Source organism: Pipistrellus hanaki (genome assembly GCF_964339955.1).
Source record: "Pipistrellus hanaki genome assembly, chromosome: 16".
In the NCBI taxonomy this organism is placed as follows: domain Eukaryota; kingdom Metazoa; phylum Chordata; class Mammalia; order Chiroptera; family Vespertilionidae; genus Pipistrellus; species Pipistrellus hanaki.
Window position 1 is genome coordinate 21445254 of NC_140518.1, and position 27683 is coordinate 21472936.

The window sequence follows — 27683 nt, forward strand, 5'->3', positions numbered from 1 at the left end:
TACTAGGGGGCATAGCTGGAATTCAAAACCCAGATATGTCAGACTCCAAAACCACGGCATTATCCTGGCTCCTTGGTAGATAATCACAGTTATATTGAACTGTGCAGCACACATACACATACAATTGAAAGCTCCTGTCTAGAAGCATTAGATCTTAGGAAATGGGAGATGGAAACCTGTGACTATGATTTGACAAACCTATTTTATAAATAAGGTATATTTAAATAGAAAACAATGTTGAAATTGATGCAGATATTTATATTACAGAAATGTCAAGACACCTTTCTTACAGTAAAAGAACCAACTCAGAGATACCACAGAAAGGGCTAGGGTATGAAGGGTGGTTAGAGAGAGCAAAAACGAACCAACTTTTTCCTTTGGGAAATGAGACTCAAGAGGGAGGATAGATCTACATTATTTTAACAGTAAAATAATGAGAAATGCTTTAATATCTTTTCATTCAGTTGCATTAAATAGTTTTTTTTTCTGTTTTTTAAAAATATATTTTTATTGATTTCAGAGAGAAAGGGGAAGGGAGAGAGAGAGAGAGAGAAACATCAATGAAGAGAGAGAATCATTAACTGGCTGCCACCTGCACGCCTCACACTGAGTATTGAGCCTGCAACCCAGGCATGTGCCCTTGCCTGGAATCCAACTTAAGACTCTTCATTCCACAGGCTGGGCAGTTTTTTGTTTTTTAATCCTCACCTAAGGATATGGTTTTATTGATTTTAGGGGGAGGGAGAATGGGGAGAGAGAGAGAAACATTGATGTGAGAGAGAAACATTGATCAGTTGTGTCCCATACGCGCCCTGAATGGAGATCAAACCCACAACCTACAGACTACACTACGCTCCATCTGAGCCACCTGGCCAGGGCTGTTTTTGTTTTTTAAATTCAGGTACTCTTGATATAGTTAAATGAAAGTAATTCTCACCCACTTAAAACAAACCACCCAGTTCTCTAGGTCCTATGCAAGATCCTTTAGAAGGAGAATATTGTTTGGGAGGAGGAATTGCTAAAAATGGTAATGATAAAAACAAGTAGGTCCCTGAGTTGTTTAGGTGGATAGTTGTACTCTGGATTAGAATCAGGGTATTAAATAATGTAATCCTATTGTTTAAAAACAGTGACAAGGAGTGTGTGTGTGTGTGTGTGTAATAAAGTAAACAAATATTTTATCTTTTTTCCCCAGAAATAATTCCCCTCCCCCGTGTGTATATTTAATTACATTTTTTTATTGATTTCAGAGAGGCAGGAAGAGGGAGAGACAGAAACATCAATGATGAGAGAGAATCATCTATTGGCTAACTCCTGCACACCTCACACCGGAGATTGAGCTCACAACCCAAAAACATAGTGTGTTTGCGTGTGGAGGGGTGCATATAAGAAAGGTTTCCCTGAGGAAGAGATGATTATGCTGAAATTTAATGAAGGAGTAGAGAAGGAGTAGGATATAAGCAGGTAAATGGTTAGGGATGCACGTTCCAGGCAGTGCGTGTACACAAAAGGACTCTGGTGGGAGTGAGCCTGGGAGCATTTCAGGGATAGTGCACACACTGGTGGGACTGGAGTTGGAGGTGGAGGGCTAGGCTGGAGAGGTAGATAAAGGGCCAGACTATGTTGGGCCTTTAGGCTGTAATAAGAATTTTATCTTCTGGCATATTTACATTTTAAAAATATTACTCTGACTATAATGAAGAGAGCAAAATGGAGAGGGGGAAAGAGTACATTTTACTAAGGAAATTATACTAAGGCAGGTGAAATCATGTCTGTTTTATTCTTCATTATTTTTCTAGTGTGCTGAATAAGTATTTATGGAATGAATGAAAAAAATAAAGCCTGCCCAGCTGGCGCGGCTCAATGGTTGAGTGTCGACCTATGAACCAGGAGATCATGGTTCGATTCCTGATCAGGGCACATACCCAGGTTGTGGCCTTGATCCCCAGTGTGGGGTGTGTAGAAGGCAGCCAATCAATGATTCTCTGTTATCATTGATATTTCTCTCTCTCTCTCCCTCTCCCTTTTTCTCTGAAATCAATAAAAATATTTTTTTAAAAGAAAATAATAGCCACTGAAACTTGTTTGGCTCAGTGGATAGAGTGTTGGTCTGCGGACTGAAAGGTCCCAGGTTCGATTCCGGTCAAGGGCATGTACCGTGGTTGTGGGCATATCCCCAGTGTGGGGTGTGCAGGAGGCGGCTGATTAATGTTTCTCTCTCATCAGTGTTTCTGACTCTCTGTCTCTCTCCCTTCTCCTCTGTAAGAAATCAATAAAATATATATTTTTAAAAAGAAAATAATAGCTTATATAGGCTTTGGAGATAGAGAAAAATGGACAGATTCCTAAATTAGTGGGTTATATATATAAGACATGGAGATAGATTAGATATTGAGCATAAGGAAAAGGAATTCTAGGGATAACTCTTAGGTTATTGAAGCCTTGAGAGTAGAATGAAACTCGGGGAAAGCTTATGAAGTGATAAGAAAAAAAGCTTGAAACTGACTCTTGAGGAATGTTAGCATTTAATGTTTGAATGTGGAGCAAAGCAAAGGAGGTGCCTCAAAGATTCTAAGAAAAGTGTTTTAGGAAGGTGAGAATGTCTAGACTTCTTGCTGCTTCAAGAAGTCTGATAAGATGAGTAAAGATAGATGTCCATTAGATATGGATATCTGGAATTCTTGACATACGTTGTTTCAGTATAATAATGGAGGTAGAAATACTACGACAGTATAGAATTGGTTGAAGAATGAATAGGCAATGTAGAAAAGAAACAGAAAAAGTTACTCACGATGAGTGGATCATTTTGTAGCAATTTTGTACTATAGGCATGTACAGTAATTCCTTCCCAGCTATTTGAAATTATAGTATATGTGGATTTATTTTTTGTACACTTCAAATATAGTATATAGAAATTGCATATGACTCCTTTTGGGGATAATTTGAAAGACTGGAGAGCTGAGAACAAAACAAAATGTTGATAAAGTAGAAGGCAGAGCAGAAATATTGATAGATATATTTTCACTAAGAATTTTTATGGGAACTAGAGAGGAAGCTGAGGGAAGAGTAAATCCAGGACTTGTGAGTCTGCTTTTTGTTATCTCTCAAGGACAGAGAGACAGAAACACATGTAAGAGGCTTTGACTTCACTTCTTTCATATGCTCTCTATGTATTGGGGAGAGAGTTTGAGAAATCTTGACTCAACAAGGCTAAGTGAGTTAATTAGAGGGTTGCCTCAAGTTTTTTTTTCATCTCATGCATCTTTGGTTATGAGCCAGGGAAGCCTGAGAGGTATGAATCAATAATTATGGGTCGCAAATTCTGAAACCCAGGGAATATGTGGCCATAAAAACAAATGCTTTGAAAATTCTTTGGATTTTTGCCCTAACTAGTTTGGCTCAGTGGATAGAGCGTTGGCCTGCGGACTGAAAGGTCCCAGGTTTGATTCTGGTCAAGGGCATGTGCCTTGGTTGCGGGCATATCCCCAGTAAGAGGTGTGCAGGAGGCAGCTGATAGATGTTTCTCTTCCATTGATGTTTCTGACTCTCTATTCCCGCCCCCTTCCTCTCTGTAAAAAATCAGTAAAATATATTTTTAAAAAATAATAAAAATAAAAATTATTTGGGTTTTAGACAAGAGTGCCAAAACAATTCAAAGAATAGTTTTTCAGCAAACGGTGCAATTGGATGTCCACATGCAAATGAATGAGATTGGACCCCTACCTCACACCATGCACAGAAGTTAACTCAAAATGGATTATAGATCTATATATAAGAGCTAACACTATAAAATGCTTAGAAGAAAACTTAGGAGTAAATCTTTATAACTTTGGTTAGGCAATGATAGATAGAACACCAGAAGCACAAATGACATGAAAGAAATTGGACTACAGCAAAATTAAAAACTTTTCTACTGCAGATGATGCCATCAAGAAAGTGGAAAGACAACTCACAAAATGGGAGTTGATAAGGGACTGATATCTAGAATATATAAAGTACTATTGTAACTCAACAATAAAAAGACAACCTAAAATTAATTAAAGAATGGGGAAAGCATCTGAATAGACATTTCTTCAAAGAAGATATACAAATGGCCAATAAGCACAGGAAGATACTCAACCTCATTAGCTATCAGGGAAATGCAAGTCAAAACCATAGAAAGATGAGATAATAATTTACACTCACTAGGATGGCTATCATCAAAAAGTAAGATAATAACAAGCGCTGGCAAGGATATAGAAAAATTGGACTTCTCAAACATTGTCGGGAACACTAAGTCATGCAGCTACTTTGGAAAACAGGCAGTTCCTCAAAATTTTAAACATAGCAATTTCATAAATGAAAGAATATATTTGTACAAAAATCTGTAATGACTTTATAGCAGAATCTCTCTATATAAAAGCCTAGTATGCAAATTGTTTCCTTGGGAGTTTGACCAGGAGACTGGGAGTTCGATCTCTCACTTTGACTTTGTACTGACCACCAGGGGTGGTGTGGAACAAAGGAAGTCCCCAGCAGGCAGCCAGCAGCCGGGGGAGGGAGGCCCCAGCCAGCAGCTGGAAGGCCCCAATTGGCCTTGATCACCAACCAAGCCTAGGGACCCTACCCATGCACGAATTTCCCGCCTGGCCCCTCCCACCACAGCTCCTGGTCCTCTGTTAGCCGGCAGCCCTGCTCCTGCTGCTGCTGCTCCCACGTGCTGACAGCGCTGACCCCACTCACACCCACTGACAGCATGGAGCGATTGGGGCCTGTGCCAGCAGCGGGTGCAAGTGGGGCTGGTGCCAGTAGTGGGTGTGAGTGGTGGTGGCTGCTGTCCCAATCACCCCTCAGGAGCCAGGGCAGGTGGAGAAGCCCTCAGAGATGGTCAGGGCCGGTAGCCACCACTCGCACCCACTGACAGCGCTGAGCGATCAGGGTTGGTGCCAGGTGCTGGCAGCAAGTGTGAGTGGCAGCTCCAACGCAGGCTGTGGGTGCGAGCGGGGCCAGTGCCGGCAGCAGGTGCAAGCGCCACATGGCGTGGGAACAAAGAATTTCCAGTAACCTCTACAGGCTCACCCTGATCACAGCGACTGGCCTTGGTCTGGTGCCACTGCTCACCTGCTCCACTATCCGCTGTGGCCAGCGCCCACCATGTTCCACACTTTGCTACCTACTGCCAACGCTCATGTTCTGTGCGTGCCCCCTGGTGGTCAGCACACATCATAGTGACCAGTTGTTCTGCCGTTTGGTCTAGTTGCATATTAGAGTTTTATATATATAGATAGATGTCCAGAATGGGCATATCATAAAGACAGAAAGAATAGTGGTTGCTTAAGGCTATGAAAATATATGGCTGGGTGTCCTGGGGATGACAGCTAATAGATAGGGATAGGGATGAAAATGTAAAAGAAATGTGGTGATGATTGCATAACTCTGAATTTACTAAAATACACTATATACATTTTTAATGGATAGGTTGTAAGTGAATTATATCTCAGAGCTGTTAACAATTATTTATATTATCTGCAGAAAATAAAAATAAATGTTCATCAGTATTCTTTCTAGTATATTGCCATGTTTAGAAAACAGAAAAATATTATAAGGGGTTTTATCTGTATTTTCTCAATCCCTCTCCTCTTTTTCCTCCTTGTAGGAATTGTAAAATTTCTCAGTGTGAATTTGCAGACTGGGAAGATTTTTCAGAAACATCTATATCTTTTCTCTGAGCATTGCTGAATTAATACTGACACATTCTTCTTGGCTTCTCCATTGCCTAAGAAATGTTATAATAGTAGGGTGCTAAGAAGTCCTAGAGGGTAAAAACTTCCTATGCTTTTATTTATTTTCCTAATTACTCGCATATTTAAAATAATATATACTACTGTTGATATGTCAATTTTAGTCATTTATCAAATCATTTCTTGATTTTTGGTAGTGAGGCCCTAGCTCTCCTATATGCTTTCCCTCCACACTTCACTTCTCCATTCTCCATGTACATTGTCAAGAGTTTTGTGAAAACAAGTGAGTGTTACACTGTTATGACTAAATAAATATTCACAAGTAATAAACTGTGATTACATTTCCTCACAAATTTGTTTTCTAGAGCTAATTCTACCTGTTTTAAAACAATCTGCTTTGTTTCCTGTTTATTTCTTGGTATTTTCCCCCCACTTACTCAAAATGCCTCAGGTATATAAAATAACCTATTACTTTCCCCATCTCCTGTCTTTTCCCCGGAGACCTTCCTCCAGAGTTCCCTGGACTCTGTTCCTTCTGGAACGGCTGCTGGGCCACTGTCATCTGTGGTCTTGCCTTAGCTTTTTTCTTAGTTAGACCTGCTTCTGAGCATCTCATTCTTTTTCTTTCTTGCTGTATGCTCTCATTTTACTGAAGCACAACTTCCTGTGAAAGGAGTATGTGGAGAGTAAATTGTTGAGGCCCTGCATGTGTGAAAATGTCTTATGTAACTCTCATACTTGGTTAACACTCTGGCTGTGTATGGAATTTGAGGTTGAAAGTCATTTTCCTTAGAATTTTGAAGGCATTGCTCAGCTGTCCTCTGGTATCTGCTGTTGCTATTGAGATGTCTAATTCCATCTAGATTTTCATTCCTTAAATGACTATATAATTTATTGTCAAAACTGGGACACTTGAGCTGCTTGCCTTGAAAGAATACTAAGATAGCAGCATAAACCTGGACTCTCTGGGGTAAACTGGGACATGTGGTCACCCTCTTTAATATGCGACCTGTTTTTCTCTAGTCATTTAGGATCTTCTCTTCACTTCTTGTGTTCCACATTTCACGATGATGTGTCTTGGGAAAATCTTTTTTCATTCACTGTACTAGATCTTTGTAGGTTCATTCCTGTCCTTCAATTTTGGGAAATTCTCATTATTTCTTAAATAATGTTCTCCCAGCCTTTGTTAGTCAGATATTTGACATTCTGGATTGTCTTCTAGATTTTTTTTTTCCTCACAAAAAAGCAAAGGGATATTATCTTTTCACCTCTTGGTTTTGTATCTGAAAGATTTTTGTATATTTATCTTCCAGTCATTCTGTTGAAATTGAATTTTTTCTGTTTGTATTTAATTTCTTGAATTTCTTGTTTTACTTTTTTCCTCAGCATCCTGTTCTTATGGAATTGTATTTTTCCCCCTTCCTCCTTTCTTCTGCGCCACCTCCTCCACCCCCACCCCCACCCCACCACCACCATTGCTTTCCTGAGTCCCTTTTCTTTTTTTCTGTTTGTTTTGGTCTATGTCTGAGGCTCTCTTCAGATGCTGATGATCCTTAACTGTCTCTTCATATTTAAGAGGAAGGCATTAAAAAATACCTGTGAAACTGATCATAGCTTTTTGGCTCCTTTATAATTGTGCTGTGAACTCACCTCTTTTGGTTGGAATATTCTCAAATGTCAGAACTTGGACATATTATTTTCTGGGGAGGGAGAACATGGATCAGCCCTGCAGTCTCTCCAGAAAGGACTCCTCCTTTGCTCTGCTGCCTATCTGGTTTAATATGTGGGTGCTAACATTCTGTGCCTAGGGTATGGGAAGGAAGCCGAAGGGCCCGGAGAGGAGCACAGTGCCTCTCCCTTATGCCTCTTCCCAGGCTTCATCCCAGGCTTCCATACCTTCTATTTCTCTGTCTGGAGCTTCCGTGACTCAATTTTTCCAGAGAATAAAACTTCCTTAATGTCGTCTCTTCCCCCCCCCCCCCCCTTTCAGTGAGAGGAAGTGGTGAGGGGGTAAATGGAGAGGGCCCAGTAGTTCTGCCCCCTCCCCTTCCCCACCTTTCATGGTAACTGCCACTCCAAGAGCTTGTCCTCCCTAGGCTTCTGTCAGCCTAATTAGCTCCACCCCCACCTTATTCCCTCTGGGTGCTTGAGTGATAACTTCCTTTTACTCCTCATCTCCTGACTGTCTTTGAAAAATTTATGAAAATCTGCTCTCATTAGCTCTCCCTTTCTCTTCTTTCTTGTGGGTTAATACATTTATTTTATTCCTCTACTGTCTTTTAGAGGCTTGAGAAGGGAGAAGAAATAAACTAATGTGTTCAATCTGCCATTTTTAACTGATTCTGGCATACATTTTTCTAGGGAAAGTATTATAAATGCTGATTAGATGCTGCATAATACTAGCAATGCTATTCCTCATGTATGTTGTTATGGATTAAATAGGCTTCTGTGGGCTGACCTGGAAACCTAACTCTATGATTTTCCCCTAGAACTCGAGAAACAATCCAGCTTTTCTGAGTTGACTCTCTGGAGGAATTATAACAGGCTAGAACAAAAATATTTCACACATCGCTCCATTTCCCAAGTCACATAGAAAATTACAAATATTGTGTCATCATTGTCAAAATTAAAAGCTCCAGTAACTGTAACCAAAACCTGAATTTTAATGGAAAAGTTTGTTCATAAAGTTCAGCTTATAAAAATTGAACTGAGAAGCAAAATTGAATTCTTCAGCAATATCCCTAAAGCTTCATTTTTTTCTCTGCAACTTTTCTGAAAGCAGTTTTCCTAATTAAATTCAAACCCAGTGCAAAACAGTAATACCCATGGGAATAGTTTACTTGTATTTTCTTGCTACTTTTTTTTTTTATTATTATTACCGTACACACAACAGGATCTTTTGAAATATTGGATTGAATAAGCAAGACAGCCATATAGACCAAGAAAACCATCTTCCTAATCACGAATGACTAAGAATAGCCACATAAAGCACTTAAATGCAAACCAACCTATGTAAAGTACCCAGAGTGCTGGAAAGTAAACATGCACCATCCTGGTGTTTGGATTGCAGAGGCCACTGCAAGTGTAATGGATCCACTGCAGTGTGCGGCTCCTGTTTTCAGCCTCTGGGAAGGACATATGGGGCTTTCTTCCAGAGGATCACCCCTTTTGTGCTGGGGCAGCCTTCCATGAGCACTTGCTCCCAGTGGCCATGACAGCCCCAGTCTCAAGGGATCAGAGCTGATTAGGAAAACCAGGAACGGTTATAATTTCTTATGTGGCTGGAACAAGGTAAGGGCAGTGAGATGCGGTCATTTCATTATATTTTATTTCTCTTCTTTTCCTTCTTTATTTAAAAATATTTATTTTTATTTTTTTATTACTAATCTCTCCCTCTTCTCTCTCCCAACCTTGCTTTTGACAACATATTGACTAGGGACCAGAAGCCCATTTTTGCTTAGCCTTAAGGGCAGCTGTTTACAGAGTAGCAGTGTTACAGAGGTTTACTATGTCGTATGTCTGTGTAACACTGGATTTGGATCTTGTATTTAGCTGCCAGAAGTGACTGTGATGAAGTAGGAGAGATAAACTGATAGATTGGCTGCCAGAAAGGTGTTGGGAATCAATCAGATAAACAGGGTAGAGAAATAGCTTGCTGTTTTCTAGTGATAATAAACCAGTGGCCTCTGGTCCCCGCATTTTAAACGTAATTGCTATAGTATTAGTGTCTAAAATAAGCAAATGAAAAAAACAGCACAGGCAGTTCTTTAATTGCAATTGAGATATCCTTTTCCCTTTTGGAAATTAATATTTTTATAAATTTGTTTTATTTCTTCCAGTGCCTACTTATACAAATGAAATTGAGAGCATGAACTACTTTCATAGGAATTTATTCCTCCTCCTCTATTCTCCCACAGACTTGAGTTATTTAACTTGGTGAAATATTTATATTGCTGCCATGTCTCTATGAAGCAATTACTTATTATTGTGAAGAAACAAGTTTTATAGTCAAACCAGTATTATTGACAGATGATTAGCAGGAACTAGCTTATTTTGGTGTCTCCCCTTAGATTTTTCATAGAAAATTTTTAGAATTTTAATCTCTGTTCCTATTCCCTTGCATACTTATAGCACTTGTATAGGGGAGATGATATGCAGTTTTATTATTGTAATTTAAAATTCTTCTTTAATGTTTACTTTTTAAATCCATTGCTTCTCTTTACCTACGACCTTAAGACACAGTGCAAATGGTCAGGTCTGTGTAAAAGATAAAGATGTAGACTCTGATTGCATGCAGTGGACTACCCAGGATTAAGAGGAGAGTAGAAGAGGAGGATAGAGTTCCTATGAAGTTAATTGTATAGGATGAGAGACCAGTTTTCTGTGTTGTATTTGAAATGTGCACATATGTCTTTCTTTAGGTTCCCTCTTAAAATTATTATGGCTGTGAATGTGTTTGTGTCATATATGATTAAATCACTTAATAGTTAGCAAGGTAGAGTACTAGCTATGGAAAACAAGAGAATGAAGTCCACACCTTTAATTATATAAAATAAAGGCTTTTGCCTGAGGAAGACCTTCCTGACTGCTGGAGATTATAGGTCAGAAGTTAACTATTTACCATGATCCTATTGGTGAGAAGCTGATGCATCTTCCTTTTTGCCACATAGCCCTTCCCACCTGACCTTTTAAAGATTCTCCATTGATATCGATGAGGTGGACAAAACTAATCATAAAAACAATGAAGGGGATGTTGCAGATTCATTGATCCATTTGGAATGAACTGCAGTATAATAAGTCTTCCAAATGGACTTCTCTGTTCTCAGCTATTGCTCTAGCCACCTTTTTAAGGATATATAAATATGGAATGGGTTAATGGGAATTCAGTCATGCTCTTGCCATTGGGTTGTCCCTTATTGATTGTAGTTTTAGAGATGTTACTGTGCCATTCAAAACTCCTACTGTGCCCTTTTAAAGTTAGTTGGTGCTGGGAGATAATAAATAAACCAGTTGCTTTATTTTTCCCCCTAGCTCCTTCGAGAACTCATAGAACGGAAGACCAGCTCATTGGATCCCAATGATCAGGTGGCCATGGGAAGGTAATTTAGATATGGCTTTCTATTTATGCAAGCAGCCTACATAATATTTCTCTCTTTGATTTCCTTTAATTCTGCCTCCAAGGTAATGATTGGCCCTATGATTATAAAAGTTGAGTAAGATTATAAGTGCTAGAAAGACAAAGTGATGGAAACCCTAATTCTTTACCCTACATTCCCTTATGTGTAGTTTGTATAAGAGGTTATAAATATGTATTTGTTCTAGGTTTGTTTTTCAAAATCCTTCTTATGCTCTGTGCTCTCTGATTTGGATTGTGACTGTATCTGTATCAATCTCTGACCAGTGGATGAAAAGAAACCCCAAATGTGTGCTCTCAGCTGTCAGATGTGGCACTGTGTACAACAGGTTCCTTGCTGGTAGTTGAATCTGCTTTGTTAGAGTCTGCCCTAATTTAGACCTCCACCCCTCAATAAAAGCTTCAGCACAATTAGAAATGGAACGTGGCAGCATTACCCAGATGTCAGGGGAGAATGCAAAGTAGTGAAGGAAGGCTCTTGTGTGTATGCTTCATCCTGTGGTTGGAAAATAAAAAGGGCATTTAGAGTGCTACCTAATGAATAGTGTACATTTAAATAGCCATGAGCCATAATTTGCAAAAGCCTGAAAGGAAACTAAAGCTGCAAGTGCCAGAGTAGATTCTGTGCAGAGAAACATTTGGAAAATGCAAAGAAAATTTTGTGTTGATGAAATAATTTTGAGTAAAACATTATTTGAATTTTAGGATAGGATGTTGTTGGTATTTTGTGTCTCCCTGGAATGTTATAGAGAGCTGTTCACTATAAATTTAATGTGATAGCATAAATTGTATTTAAGTGGTGATTATATTGTACATTTATCTCACTTTACAATAAAATAGATTATGGTAATTAAGATTATATTAAGATTACAGTAATTGGATTTCCCTGGGTTCTCCCCCCCCCCCCCCCCCCGTTGAATTTTCATTGTATAAATCAGGTAAGATGACGAGCTGCTACCGTTGGTTTTTTCCCCATTTGTTCATATGAGCAATTTATGAAGATTTTTTTTTTAGCCCAGTATCTTTTATTTGAAAAATTAATTCCTTTTAATCAAAAATGATTGTAGAAAATGTAAATCTTGTTTGGATCCTGATTCAAACAAACTGCAAAATTGAGACAATCTGGAAAATTTGAAGACTGACTGCATATTTGATAGTAAGGAATTATTGTTAACTTTTTTTAGGTGTGACAGTAATATTGAGCTTATACTGGGTGGAGGGGAGGAGAGCCCTTACCTTTTAGCAACACATTCTGAAATATCACAAATTAAATAAAAAATAGTAAGTTACTGTAAAACTGGTATCAGTAGTGGATAATTATTTTTAAAATTAGCAAAAATTGGAAAGCACAAGAAAAAACAGTTGGGTATTATCAAAGGCAAAATTAGATTTAAAGAATTCATGTGTTTAAACCACACCAGGATTTGCAATATTAGTAATAGAACTTGCTGCACAGCTAAAACATTAAAAGCAAACCCAAGCAGCTATACTCAATTTGATAGGTTTTTCTACAGACTGGTAGATTTATTTAGTGCTTGTCACAGCAGTTCCAAATACTAAGGAGCATTGTTAACCAAATTTGCTGTAGAATTTCCCAGCTGCCATTTGTTTTTTTACTATTCCACAAATCCTCTTCAATTGATTAGTCACTTTGGCCCCAGACTATCTTGAGGAACTTCATGTAGGTTGATGATTTCTTTCTGCAGGGTTGTTAGTGGGAAAAATTCCAATTTGTCAGTACGTATAACTATTTCTGTTAGTGATGATGCATAACATTGCTTGTGAATTTCCCAGGCAGTGGCTTGCAATCCAGAAGTTACGAAGCAAAATCCACAAGAAAGTAGATAGGAAAGCCAGCAAAGGACGGAAACTTCGGTGAGTTTCTTTTCAGAAAAAATTTGAACCTATTATGTTAATATCTCTCTTTTGCATTTTTGCCTGTTATGTCATTTTACTATTTCTTCTGGTGATTCTGTTTTTAAGGATCAGGAAAATAACTGAAATATTTGAAACTTTTTTCTGATCCAATTTCCTTATTCTAAAATGGAAATAATGGTCTTATGGGTTTGGTTTTTTTTCTACTTTTGTGAATGGATAGGTCATGTGATATCTGCATTTCTCTGAAGGAGAAATAAGTAAACAAGGCAAGATAGTTGAAATGTCTTAGTTTTAAAAGGTGATTTCTGTAGAATGCTATAAAACTTTCGGTTTTGGAGTCTTATTTAGAATAGGATTATATTGGTTCATTTCATGATGCTATACATGTAACACACTATGCTAAAAAGTTATAATTAAAGATTCCAGAGAATGTTAACAATGTGCTTAAATGAGATAAGAAATATAATTTTTATGAGAAAGCCAAGAAATTTCTAACTATAGGAAAACTCCCAACTCTGTGATTTCTTTAAGATGTGTTACAAATATGCAGAGAAAAAAAGGAATGAGAACAGGAGTGTTTTAAATTTATGCTTTTAGATTTAGATTCCTTGTAACTATATGTATTACATTATATCATTCACACAAAGCTTCCGTGACAAAGAAACTACTTGTAATTCAGGTGCATGTTGAAAAAATTCTTAAACTCATTGTGTTAGGACAGTTTTAAGCAGGTGGCTAATCCCACATCCTTATTAGAGCCTGCCTGTCATTAAATTCCCTTTGGACAAATGTGGATCTATCTCATTTTTAAATACCTTCAGAGAAGCAGATTTCACAACTACTTTAATGAACCTTTTTGAGTGTTTAACAGAACTTCTCAGGAAATGCTTATTTTTCGATAACTTTGCAGAAATTTCCTTTTTTCACGTGTTGAAGTTTCCAAATCTTCATAGCTCCCCAGGTTTGTTTTTAGAGTAGTGGTTAAGAGCATGTACTCGAGAGCCAAACGGCCAGAATGTAAACCCCAGCTTTGACATTGACTAGTAGTTACTTTGGGCAAAACGGTTAAACTCTCTGTGCTAGTGCCTTCATCTGTAAAATGGGGGTGATAGCAGTACTGGATTGTAGGATTGCTGTGAGGATTAAGAGAGTAAATATATGTGCTACTCTTAGAACAGTGCCAGGTACATAGTATAAATATTTGTTGCCATTATTACCATCATTATTATTGTTATTATTACACCAAGACTGGGCCTGTCTCCTGCTCTAGTGTTCATTTACTTGCTGGTTCACATGCATGCCTCTATTGTACATGTTTCTTCTATACATGCCACCTCTGTACGGACTTGCAAAAGAAAGTTACTAATAGTACTTTATAATTGGCCAAGCTTATTCTTTAATTTTGAGATCAGATTTTTATCCAGTACTGTGCTTTAAAAATTATATAGCTGTATGAGGCAATATATATTTTCTAGAGGGAAGAGCCCAAGATTTCAAATTAGAAGACTTGGGTTCAAATCCTGGCTCTGTCTGGCTATATAATTTTACTTATTCTTTATTCTCTGGGCCTCACTTTCTCACTTATTAAGTGGAGATAATAATTCCTACTTTAAAGATTTGGTTTGACATTACTTTGGCTGTAAGCCTTCCTCCAACTCCATCAGTTATTCCCTTATTCTCCTCTCTATTGTCTCATAATATCTTATACCATGTATTAAATGCCTGGTTTGTGGGTGGATCTGTTTTCCCCATTGCACCATGAGCTTAAATATAAAGGCCATGTCCAAATTAGTTAAAAAATTTTAGGTTGAAAATAAAGCAAATCTATTTAAACTAAGCAAAAAACAACAACAATATTTGGTTTGAGGGTTAAAATAATGTACAAATGCCTGGTACATAGTAAGCATTTGAAAGTGTTGGTTTATTTTGTTTCTCTTGTGTGTATCTATTGGCATTCCTGTTGCAAATATATGCTCTTCCAAAGAATTAAGAGAAGAAAATAATGCCTTTTCTACATATTTTACTGTTATAAATTTTAAAACTATTGGTACAAGTTGCTATAGTTGTGTGCCTCTTGAGAGCAATAATTATGCTGCTTTATTCTTTAAGACAATTCCATCCTTATTATCTTCTGTAGTGCCTTATAGACATTAGTCAGCCAGAAAATGTTTTTGGATGATTATGACAATAAAATAAACATGCTCATCAGGTAATGAGAAATGGCAGTGAGTCTAAACATAATACAGATTAAGAAACCTGGATGAGTGTTGGAGAAGTGAGCATGGCAAACACCTCAGGAGAACTACAGGTCTGTTTTCCAAATCAGAATGAATTTATCACCCTAGCTGGTTTGGCCTGCAGACTGAAGGGTCCTGGGTTCGATTCCAGCCAAGGGCACATGCCCATGTTGCGGGATCAGTCCCACGAGGGGGGCGTACAGGAGGCAGCCAATCGATGATTCTGTCTCATCATTGATGTTTCTGTCTCTCTCTACCTCTCCCTTCTTCTCTGAAGTAAATTAAAAAAAGAAAAGAAATATATTTTTAAAAATGAATTTATCAGAGTTGTTATGTTTTTTCTTATATTTATTAAACCTCATTAAACTGTTCTTCAGAGGTACATGTTACTAATATATTTCTGTGTTTTTAGCATTTTGATAATGATTAAAATTATAAATCCAGGGGCATTTGACATCTTATTCTGACAACAGGCAAGCAGGAAATAGACATTCTGCTTAAAGAGGACTAAACAGTTTTTTTTTTTTTTTTTTTTTAAAAAAAGATAAGGGTTTCTTCTGAAGTTCTAGGAGCAATGTTGGGAGCTGGGGAATACACATTCTACCCTCAAGGGGCATGTAGTCTGGAGACATGGCAGACAATTAGCCAATAAGTGATGCTGTGTGGAAAGTGCTATGGTAGGGATCATCCTGGTACAGGATTCCCTGACTCACTCTGAGGGAACTCAGACTCCTTAGGGAGATTTTCTGTAAGGTGCAGCATCCACACTTCACACTGAGCAGTCTAGGAACAGTTAGCCAGTGAAAGGCCAAAAAGAATAACGTTTGCAAAAATGTGTCTAGAGAGTATACATGGCCATTTGGGGAATTGCAATTAATTTGGGGAGAGACGTAAAGTGAATGTGGAGTAGGAAATGAAGCTGTATGAGTAGTGAGTGCTAGATCATAGCCAGTTGAAGAAACTTGGACTTGACTCTGTAGGCTGTAGTGCGTCATTTAGGACTTTAGGCAGAAGGATGTTATTACATTTCAGTTGCATTTTAGAAAGATGAAAGGAGATAAAGAAAAGTGAGAACGTTAAGAGTTGACTCTCACGAGCTTTCAGAAGGAAGCTGCAAGAAGAAAATGATTTTTGTCTTTGAGGGAGGGAGTAGATTCAGTTTTTTAATGTGCTGAATTTAACACAACCTTGAGAAATCCAGGTGCAATGTGGGGTCCTAGCTTGGACCCTAGAAAAGAGAAAGGACATTGGAGTAAACACTGGTGAAATTTTAATAAGGTGTATAATTTAGTTGGTAGTATTATACCAGTGTTAATTTCCTGATTTTGACAATTATACTCTGTTTAGGTAAATTATTAACATTACAGGAAGTTGGGTGAAATTAAACATGAATCTCTACTCTATGTTTGCAGCTTTTCTATAAGTCTAAAATTGTTGTAAAAAGGAAAGTTATGAATGTGGTCATGTGTTTTGGTTTTTCAGTTTTGTCATCTGTATTCACCTGGCTCTCTACCATAAATATGAGGGATGTGATCAGAATCAGAGAATGATCTTTATTAATAGCAATAGTGATAACTAACATTTATGAAACTCACTGTTGAGTCCTGCAGAGATAGAAAAAGCACAGGCAGTGATGCTAAACTGTCTAGGTTTGAAATCTGACTCTCCCACTGACTGCCCTTGAGACCTGGGGCACGTAACTTTATATCTCTGAGCTGCAATTTCCTCTTTGAGGAATGAAGTAAAAGTCACATCTCATAGGTTGTTGTGCAGATTAAATTAGCTAATTCATGTAAAGTGGTCAACAACTTACCCAGCATTACAGAGCTAGTTCGTATCAAACAGGGATTTGAGCTAATTGGTCTGATTCCAGAGCCCATGCATATAACCTCTGGATGTTGAATTGTTTCTCTGGCAGGACCAAGTGGCCATAGCAGATGCCAGAATGACAGTTGGGCTACATTAGCATTCTGCCCTGAAAGATTAAACCAAGTGGCCCACGCTAGATGTGAATATTATAAATACTTCCTTAAATTAAATCTCAACTAGCTATCATAACTGATACGAGGTTCTATCATTGAGCAAGCTTTACGCTTTGTGATATGGTTGGAAAGATAAGATTTCCAGAAATGTCGTAACAACAATGAACATTACATTGTGGAAATATTAGTTGAAATGATAGCAGGTCAGTGGCATCAGCCTGATCAGACTGGGCATGGCACCTTCCTGGTTGGATACTGGAAAATAATTTAAAAAAAAAAAAAGGAATATTTTGGCCTGATTGGTTGAACATTGTTCTGTGCACCAAAAGGTTGCATATTTGATTCCCAGTCAGGGCACATACCTGGGTTGAGGCTTTGATCCCTGGTTGAGGAGCATATGGAAGGCAAACTGTTTCTCTCACACTGATGTCTCTCTCCTGCTCCCCTTCCCCTCTCTAAGCATCTTCTTGGGTGAGGATTAAAAAAAAGAAAAAAGAAAATTTTGATTTTTAGAAATAATTATAACTATTGATTATCAGTATTTTACACAGCAGTATATATAAGTGGATTTGACTGATTTAATCAGGATCTGTAATGTAAATGAATTAAATTTTCAGGTCTTTAATAATGAGATGTCTACTGTGTTTGTCTCTGTTCTTCTGCACAAAATTACATTTATCTTTTCTTAGTATGGTTGGTAAAAGGTGTTTTAATACTAAGACATGCATTCATCCTCAGCAGTACTAAGATTAGATGAAATACATTGCTTTAAGCACACATTACTAAATGTCTTTAATCTGATTACTTCTGTAAGCTTGTCTTTCATCATGCAGTTAATAGTTACTATATTGTATTACTGTGTAAAGGTATTCCACACAGCAGTGCCATCCAATAAAAATATGTATTACAGTTCTAGCCAGTTTGGCTCAGTGGATATAGAGTGTCAGCCTATGGACCTAAGGGCTCTGGTTCAATTCCAATCTAGGGCATGTACTTCGGTTGCAAACTCCTCACTGGCCTGCACCCTGGTGAGGGGGGAGGTGTGCAGAAGGCAACCAATCGATGTATTTCTTTCACATCGATATTTCTGTCTTTCACTCTCTCGAGAAATCAATAGAAAAATACTTCGGGCCGAAACCAGTTTGGCTCAGTGGATAGAGCATCGGCCTGCGGACTGAAGGGTCCCGGGTTCGATTCCAGTCAAGGGCATGAACCTTGGTTGCAGACACATCCCCAGTAGGGGGTGTGCAGGAGGCAGCTGAACAATGTCTCTCTCTCATTGATGTTTCTGACTCTCTATCCTTCTCTCTTCCTCTCTGTAAAAAATCAATAAAATATATTTTAAAAAAACATAGAATAAATTGTATAGCTATCTGGTAATGTTTAGCATATTGCTAAGGACACAGTGTATCTACTTTCTGGGGGCTGAGATATAAATGGATCTGTGTTGAACTGTCATTTACAATGTGCTGTTACCACACACATTTTCTCTTCGTAGCACTGAGGAAAAAGGGTTCTGTAGTTGTGTTACATGCCTGTCTGTGTTTTCTACTCAACTCTGGAGCCAAATGTTCTGGAGTTTGTTAGCTCATAGGATGTGCTTCCTTTTCTAGTTTAATAGTTACTAATGTTGCTGCCTGTTTCCTGCTTTTTTAAGGTTTCATGTCCTTAGCAAGCTACTGAGCTTCATGGCACCTATTGACCATACCACAATGAATGATGATGCAAGGTGAGTAATAGATTAATTATTTGTCTCAAATGGCTTCATGACAGCCTGATATTGACCTGTTCTACAGCCTGTCACCCTCTCCATTTCTTCTTATCAGTTAACCATTTGTCATGGGCATCATAGCAAGGGTCCTTGTCACATCTCTTCACTTGCATAATTACTGTAAAACCAAAACAAAATTTCCATACATCTCATTGTTGCCTCTGGTGGATTTTTGTTTGATTTTGCTGTTTTGTTTTGTTTTTAACTTTAGCCACCTGCCCAGTGCACCTGAGCTCTTGTCTAGGACAGACAGGTCAGGACAGCACATGCACTTGATTTATGTTCAGGGGTTTTGTGCATATGCTGTCCTTTTAAAAATGGCTGTAGAGATGTACATTATGTTATACGTGTTCAGGCTGCTGCTAAGGATTGGTGTGGTTTTTTTAAAAGTATTTTTATAAAAGAAGTACATGCTCATTTTAAAAAAAATATATATTTTATTGATTTTTTACAGAGAGGAAGGGAAAGAGATAGAGAGTTAGAAACACCAATGAGAGAGTCATAATCGATCAGCTGCCTCTTGCATGCCCTCCACTGGGGATGTGCCCCCAACCAAGGTACATGCCCTTATCCGGAATCGAACCTGGGACCCTTGAGTCCACAGGCTGATGCTCTATCCACTGAGCCAAACCGGTTTTGGCAGTATATGCTCATTTTATAAAGCTGACACAAAATAGAAATGTATACTCATAATATTACAATTCAGAGATAACCATTTTAAAAATAATTACTTCTATATTTATTAGCTGGCAATCTATACTAATAAAAGAGTAATATGCTAATTAGATCAGGAGACCTTCTGGACAAAGTCAAGGGCTTTGTCAGCCTGCAAACCACCCCCAAACGACTCTCAGCCTCTTGCCCAGGCCGGCCATACACCCCAGTGGGGACTTCCACCCTGATGGGGGCATGGCTGGCATGCAAATGGCCATCAGCCCCTTGCTCAGGCCAGTCCCGCCCCCCAAAGAGAACCCCACCCTGATCCGGGATCCCCTTCAGGGTAGACCAGCCAGCCTCCACCCATGCACTGGGCCTCTATCTATACTAATGCAAGGGTATTATTGCTAATTAGACCAGGAGACCTTCTGGATGGCCTTCCAGACAAAGCCATGGTGGCGGGGCCGGGGCAGAGATGGTTAAGAGGCAATCAGGCCAGGAGGAGAGGGCAGTGGGGGTGAGCAGGCCAGCAGTCAGAATGGTTAGGGGTGATCAGGCAGGCAGGCAGGTGAGCAGTTAGGAGCCAGCAGTCCCAGATTGCGAGAGGGATCCCAGATTGGAGAGGGTGTAGGCCGGGCTGAGGGACACCCCCCTACCCCCTGCATGAATTTTGTGCAGTGGGCTACTAGTCTATATAATAAAAGCCTAAGCAACCATTACAGCAGAACATCCCGTGACTATAATGAGCACTGACCACCAGGGGGCAGATGCTCAATGCAGGGGGAGTGCTGCTCAGCTAGAAACTGGTTAGTGCGGCGGCGGTGGGGACTAGTGAGCAGTGAGCCGAGCAATAAGGAGCAAGCAGGCAGGCAGTAAGGAGCGAAGGATCCGGATTGCAAGAAGGATGTCCACCTGCTGGCTTAGGCCCCGATCCCCCTAGGCCGGCAGATGGACATCCTCCAAGGATCCCAGACTACGAGAGGGCACAGGCCAGGCTGAGGGGACTCGCTCCCCTCACCCCCAATTCACGAATTTCATGCACTGGGCCTCTAATTTATTATAATATAGTATTTTTGTAAGATTACTTATTTTTTTACCATTCATTTATATCAGTATGGATCATTTATAATAGTGAATTATAATCTGTTAGTGTCATTGTTTACTTTGATTTTAAATTGTCCCATATTAATGGAAGCCCCTTTAAGCTAGCTTGTGTCCTTTGGAGATGTTCCTAGTAATTTGAGCACTTTCTTACCATTTGGCACAACAAAGTTATGCTAGGCTCATCTTATACTTTCCCTGTCCTAGCTCTGGAATCAGTCTTTCTCCAAGGAGCCCTGATTCTTTTCCGTTGATTGTGGTATTTAGAAACCAAAATCTGGGTGCTAGGGGTGCTCACTGACAGTGGGCTCTTTGAACATTCAGAACTAGGAAGTGTGTGTATACATACACAGGAGATAACCATTTTTATCACTTCAGAATATTTTCTTTTAGTCTTTTGATTTAATTTTTTGTATGTCCTTGTTTTTCTTTTTTACATAATTAAAATTATATTCCACTACTATGGATTTTTTCTTTAATTACTGTGAGCATTATACTATTAAAATCATTCAAAAATTTGTAATGACTATGTATACTTTCAAATATTATTTAACTATTCAGTAATTATTGGGCATGTAAATTGTTTTTAATTATAATTGTTGTAAATAATGCTGTGGTAGACATTTTTAAACATAAATATTTACCAACGGAACTGATTGGTTATAATGTGGCATATGTGGGTTTTGCCAGCTTTATACCTCAAGCTACATTTAACCCTTTTATCTGTATATATTTAGTTTGCTACTAAATCCTAACAGGTTCCCTTCCTCCCCCTTGTCTGTGAAGTAATAGAACTGTAAGTTTAGGTGAGCACAGTGATTATTAATTTTTTGTTTGCTTTGTTCAATGCTTTGAGTATTAAACAGCTTGTGAATAGTTCTGAATATGTTTATACTCAAAACTTTGTGACCTCTTATTTTCTTTTGTGCTTTGTAAATGAATGCCTATGTATGGCCTTTTTTGTTTTTTCCTCATTAATCTCTAGATTAGTCTTTTTTTTTTTTTTTTTTTTTTTAAACAGAGTTAAATGAATATATTGGGTCGGCAGCTAAGTAATTGCGGATTTTTTAAAGAAAATCAAAGACAATTTTTTCATGGAACTAAATAACTTTATTCTTTAATGTATTGCCCATTTTGATCAATGACCTTTTGCCATCTTTCAGGCAGCATCATAATCCCACGTTCAAAAAACTTCTGTTTTTTATTAGCAAAAAACTGAATCAGGTACGATTTGACATCATCATCATTATTGAAATTTTTACCATTCAAGGAGTTTTGTAAAGATCGAAACAAAAAGTAATCAGATGGTGCAAGGTCAGGACTATATGGTGGATGTGGCAAAACATCCCAACCAAGCTCCATTAATTTTTTCCGAGTGACCAAAGATGTGTGTGGCCTTGCATTGTCATGATGGAATACAACACCTTTTCTATTTGTCAATTCGAGCCACTTTTCTTCAACTGCATTGTTTAATTTTGTTAGTTGTTCAATGTAGACATCAGAATTGATCGTTCGGTTGGGTGGTAAGAGTTCAAAGTAGACAATTCCTTTGTAATCCCACCAAACTGATAACAAAACCTTCTTTTGATGAATCTCAGCTTTTGATGTTGTTTGAGTTGGTTCACCTGGCCTGCTCCACGATCTTTTCCGCTTGATATTGTTGTAAACAACCCATTTTTCATCGCCAGTTATCAGTCGTTTTAAAAATGGATCATTTTCATTACGTTTCTTTAGCAAATCGCAGCTGCTAATGCGTTGCGTTAACTGTGATTCTTTCAGTTCGTGAGGAACCCATGTATCGAGTTTTTGAACATAGCCAAGTTGTTTTAAGTGATTTTCAATGCATGTATGTGATACATGAAGCTTCTCTGCAATCTCACGTGTTGTACTGTGACAGTCCGAATTGATTATTGCTTTGATTAGGGCGTCATCAACTTCAACTGGACGACCAGAGCGTCTTTCATCTTTGAGTGAAAAATCACCAGAACGAAATTTGGCAAACCAATTTTGACACTGCCGTTCTTTTAAGGCTTCGTCACCATAAACAGCACATAACTTTTTATGAGCTTGTGATGCGTTTTTCCCTTGCGGAAATAAAAAAGCAAAATATGACGAAAATGTTCCTTTTGATTTTCCATTTTTCAACGAACGCCAAACAAAAACTACAAAACAGATCAAAAAACTTTTTTTACTGATTAACAGCTGAATAGCCAACTATCAAATACAAAATGTGTTTTACATTTGTACTACGTCTGCAAACCTAAAAATTCAACTGAAGCCATATGTGTGTGAAACCCGCAATTACTTAGTTGCCGACCCAATAGTTTGCACCCCTCTCTGTGTTACCAATTTCCCTTTGGGGGCTTTTCTTTCTAGATAAACTATGGATACTGCTTTAAATGCCTTTATATGCCTTCAGGTCTCCTTTGTTAGTTAATCTCATATAATTCCTGGCCAGTAGATCTTTACTCCATTAAGAGGTGGGCAGTTGGCTTCTCTTGCAGGTCTGATGGGCATTCTCAGTGTTGAGAGAAAAAAGAAATGCCACTTTGCCCATGTACTACATGTTTGCATGTGAAGAAAGATATTACCGTGAGCCTAAGAATGATCACTGGCTTTGCTAAACTCTTGGGTACCCTTGGCATGGGACAGCTCAACTCCCAGAGCAGCTACTGTTTGTCCTTCAGACTCATTTTACTAAGAGCCCAAAATATCACGGGATATTGTAGAGACAGATATCAGTGGGCTAAGGAGGAGAAGAGGCTTGCTGTCTCCTTGGGAGAGAATTCCCCTAAGCACATTATCACCACAAAGAAAAGGCCAGAATGTCACTTGCAGGATGTACACGAGTGTTGTTGAGGGACCTGAAGCTTACCAAGGACATTTCAGAAGCAGCTTACTTTACATGACGTGAACCCCCTAGGTCTATCAGACCAGAGGGACTCTGAAGTAAAATTCAGATGATCTCTCATTATAGTTCTAACAAAATGAAGAATTTGGAGGTTGTGGGAAAAATCACCTGTTTTTGAAAGCCTCTCTGAGGCAGACTTGTAATTCTTCCTCATTTGTCGTGTTGATAGAAATCAGATAGGAAAATGTTAGTGGCAAGTAGGAGAAGCACATTCTGAGTAAGTCCTCAGAGATAGGTCAAAAGTGGCCACGGCCTCAGGGAAAGGGAACCGTGCAAACTGCTTGCTCTGCTGGCATGGTGAGCTTTGGTCTAAGTGGGAACAGTCAGCTTGATGTACGCCAAGGAAAATACGTGTTTGCCCTGCATAGCTGCTACTTCAACAGCGTCCTGGTCCTGGTACGGACCCTTAGAGGTGTAAGTTATTGTATTTCCTAAGAAACTTTTTTTTCTTATTACAAAGATGATAGCAATATTAACATTTTATAGGTACTTCGTTCCTTAAAGAAATTCTCAATAGAAATAGCAAGAATTTCCATGCCTCTTATATTCTCCCCCCAAATAAAAAACACTTTTCCCACTCCTTTTATAAAGCTACTGGCATTTAAAAAAGGAACCCAGAGAGGATGCTTTAATGATAACTACTAAGCACCAAATACGTTATCGTTCTGCATCTGGACTTTTCTAGAAAAGAAATGCACAAATGTGATCCAGCCTTGTAAAGTGCTTTGTCAATATCACTGCCACACTGTTCTTGAGGGTTTGTTCAGGCGATTTATCTTTGGTTTGCCACTTTCGTGTGTGGGTCTGTACCCTAAATGCTGGGGATATTCTACCACTCTACTGAATATGTTCTTTTCTCCCTTGGTAACCCAGAAGTTACGTAGACTATTTGTGAATCCCCTGTTGCTAACTTTATCCCTTTATGTAATAGAAATAGGCACTGAATCATGGAGCAGTTTGCCCAGCATTTGAAAACACAACAGCTAATAACCCCAGAAATATTCTCCACAGAGTACTTTTCATTGTTTAAAAACTTGCAAGCAAGAACAGTTAAGATACAGATGTTTTCTCTGAAGCTTTTTATCTCCTAGAAAGACACAGGTTGTTCTGACAGGTGAAACAAGTCCAGGCGAATATGCAACATTGATCTAATCGGTGTGAACGAGAGCAGTATTTTCTCCGGTGCTGGCTTCCACGGCGTCATTAAAGGCTCCCATCACTCTTTTATTAGAGGTTCCCTCTCTTCCTTATCAGATTACCGAATGAACATAACTCATGGCAGTGATTTGATCTTTATGCTCATAAAGAGGATTACAGCTTTGCATTAACTCGGATTGACACAGTTTATAATTCCCGTGTTGATGCTCTGGAGGGTGGCAGCACATGTTTGAGCCCCCAGCAGTGCTGAGGGAAAGGGACCCCATACATCATCATTAAAGAGGGCGTCCAGCACAGAAATGGGAGGCACGGACCTTTCTCCTCATAACCTCAGAAAGGACAAAGGAAATATTCTCAAGTTCAAGCTCGTAGCTTGGGCCAGAGTTCTAAACCTGGGTTGAAAAGCAAGCACCACTATTGTTTCCTCTATTTTTCCTGATTGCTGCTTGTTCAGTCTTACACAATTCTAGAGAATTTGCATTGTCAGATTGAAGTCATGGTTCCAAACAGGATGTAGAGTGATAAAAGTACATCTTCTAGGAAGAAATTGTAAATGCTGAACAGATCAATCTTTCCTCAAAACGGGGCTTCTTGACTGTAGTTTTCATTCCTGCAGTCACATGCCCATCACTTCTTCAGAGGATTATGAATCCTTTTTATTCCCCAAGGAGTATTTCACATTCTTTAAAGTAAGTGCAAATGTTTCTCCTAAGGACTTATTGTTTTTGAGTTTTTGTATTTTATTATTTTATTCTACTTAAAATATAATATGTAGATATCTTTTCTGTTAGTTTAGATATCTTTTCTGTTAGTTTAGAGTGGGCATTTATGCACCTTCATACATTTCCCACAATGATCACTGAGCCAGCATTAGATTGTAGACCATTTCTGTTTTTAAGTGCCTTCATCCTTCACTCTGATTTATCCACCCTAAGTCTGCCACCCTATTTCTGATGGGCAATGACATGACATTGAAAAATATCATATTCCACTTATTGAGCATTTATTGTGTGCCAGACACTGCACTAAGCCCTTCACATACAATTTGATTAAATACTTATAAGAAACCGCTAAAGTGTTTGACATTATTTGCATTTTATGATAAAAATACTGAGGCATAGAACAAATAAGTAACTTTCCTAAGTTAAATAGCAAGCAAGTAGTGGAGCTGGTATCATTCATGCACCTAGGACCGTGGTAAGCAAACTGTGGCTCTCAAGCCACATGCGGCTCTTTGGCCCCTTGAGTGTGGCTCTTTCACAAAACACCACGGCCTGGGTGAGTCTATTTTGAAGAAGTGACGTTAGAAGAAGTTTAAGTTTAAAAAATTTGGCTCTCGAAAGAAATTTTAATCGTTGTCCTGTTGATACTTGGCTCTGTTGACTAATGAGCTTGCCAACCACTGGCCTAGGAATATGGCTCCGAGCCCCTACGCTGTGTCCAGAAAACCAGCAAGCTTGTAGACCTATTTGGGAACGATGTGCAAGGGGACACTGCTTCTTCTCATCCCTGGTACACATACACAGAACCTCTCCCAACCAAAAACTTGTTTGGGAAAAGAAACAAAACAAAGAACTTATTTGGATTAAAATGATTTTTCCATAATAATTTAATAAAAAAAAATTTTTTTAAATGATTTCTCCTTTTTCTTTTTAAATAGAGATGCTTTCTATATAGGAAGTTTTTGCCTATGAAGTCATTCACATTTTAGTGTGAATCTCTGAATTTCCAGACCTGCTTACCATCATACCATTCTTGTGATTACAAAGACCCTAACCCTTGAAATTAGCTCTGACACCTGATCCAGTACATTCAGTCAGTTTGCTCTTATTGTTCTACCTCTGCCATACTTAGGCACCTATTACCTGTTTTCCTTAGAAACAATATATTTCCCCCCTACAATAAACACAATATATGCTTATGGATTTTTTTTTTTTTAACTTTCCACATAGACTGTTGCGCTAACAGTTTCTTGACCACTAGCCTGATCTAACCAGTTCTATGTATCATTGCCACATTAAACTTTCCTAACATCACTTCAAGAAAATTAGTAGTCTTCATTGTCGTAGAATAAAGGACATGGTCTGAACCTGCTACGCAAGGCCTGCAGTGAGATGTCTCCTTGCTACCTTCCTCCCTTCATCACCTGTTTCGTTTGTAATGCCCTTTGTGCTAGGACGCTCTCCATACTCCTCCCACTTGTGTCTCTTAATTCTGCTCACTTAACCTGGAGCACCCCCTAACCCCATTCCTCTCAGTCTGTCCTGTTGCCATGTTCAAGTGCTTGACCAACACCAGCCTTTCCAGGGAGGCTTTTAGGATTCCCTGCCCCCCACTGGGGGAGTACTCTTTCTTCCTTGAAACACTATTTTTAAAAAGTATATATTTTTATTATTTTCAGAGAGGAAGGGAAAGGGAGAGAGAGAAAGAGACATCAGTAATGAGAGAGACTCATTGATCAGCTGTCTCCTGCAGGCCCCACACTGGAGATCAAGTGCACAACCTGGGCATGTGTCCTGACCAGGAATTGAACCGTGATCTCCAGTTTCATAGGTTGAAGTTCAACCCCTGAGACATGCTGGCCAGGCTGAAAAGTCTTTTAATATTTTCAGCTTATAAGGCTATTTACAATGTGTTAGTAAGATTATTTTTGCAAACAGTCCTATAAGATGGAATACCTGCTTCTTGCCATTTATTGAAATTTCTTTTTTTTTAATATATTTTATTGATTTTTTACAGAGAGGAAGGGAGAGAGCTAGAGAGCTAGAAATGTCGATGAGAAACATCAACCAGCTGCCTCTTGCACACCCCCTACCGGGGATGTGCCCGCAACCAATTTACATGCCCTTGACTGGAATCGAACCTGGGACCTTTCAGTTCGCAGACCTACGCTCTACCACTGAGCCAAACCGGCTTCGGCCCATTTATTGAAATTTCTGCAAATCACCTAGCTCCTGTGATACACTCCCTCTGCTCCCTCCCTCAGCACTTTGTGCGTGATCACATGAATGTATATAGCATTCACCACCAGGGTGCGCTGTAATCACCTGCGGGCTGTCTTCACGCTGGAATATTGTACTGCTTGAGGGCCAGCTCATGTGGTCTTCACTCATGCCACCTCGGGAAAAGCCTTG

General features: G+C 38.8%; 1 protein-coding gene across 1 annotated transcript in view; it reads left to right on the forward strand.

The window, feature by feature from the left end:
* The window catches only part of AATF (apoptosis antagonizing transcription factor), a 79350-nt gene that overhangs the window by 40990 nt on the left and 10677 nt on the right, over positions 1 to 27683 (forward strand). Inside the window, exons 9-11 of the mRNA XM_084864212.1 lie at positions 10752 to 10819; positions 12649 to 12729; positions 18609 to 18680. Coding sequence (XP_084720338.1) covers positions 10752 to 10819; positions 12649 to 12729; positions 18609 to 18680 — 221 coding nt within the window. The remainder of the gene's footprint in view (positions 1 to 10751; positions 10820 to 12648; positions 12730 to 18608; positions 18681 to 27683) is intronic.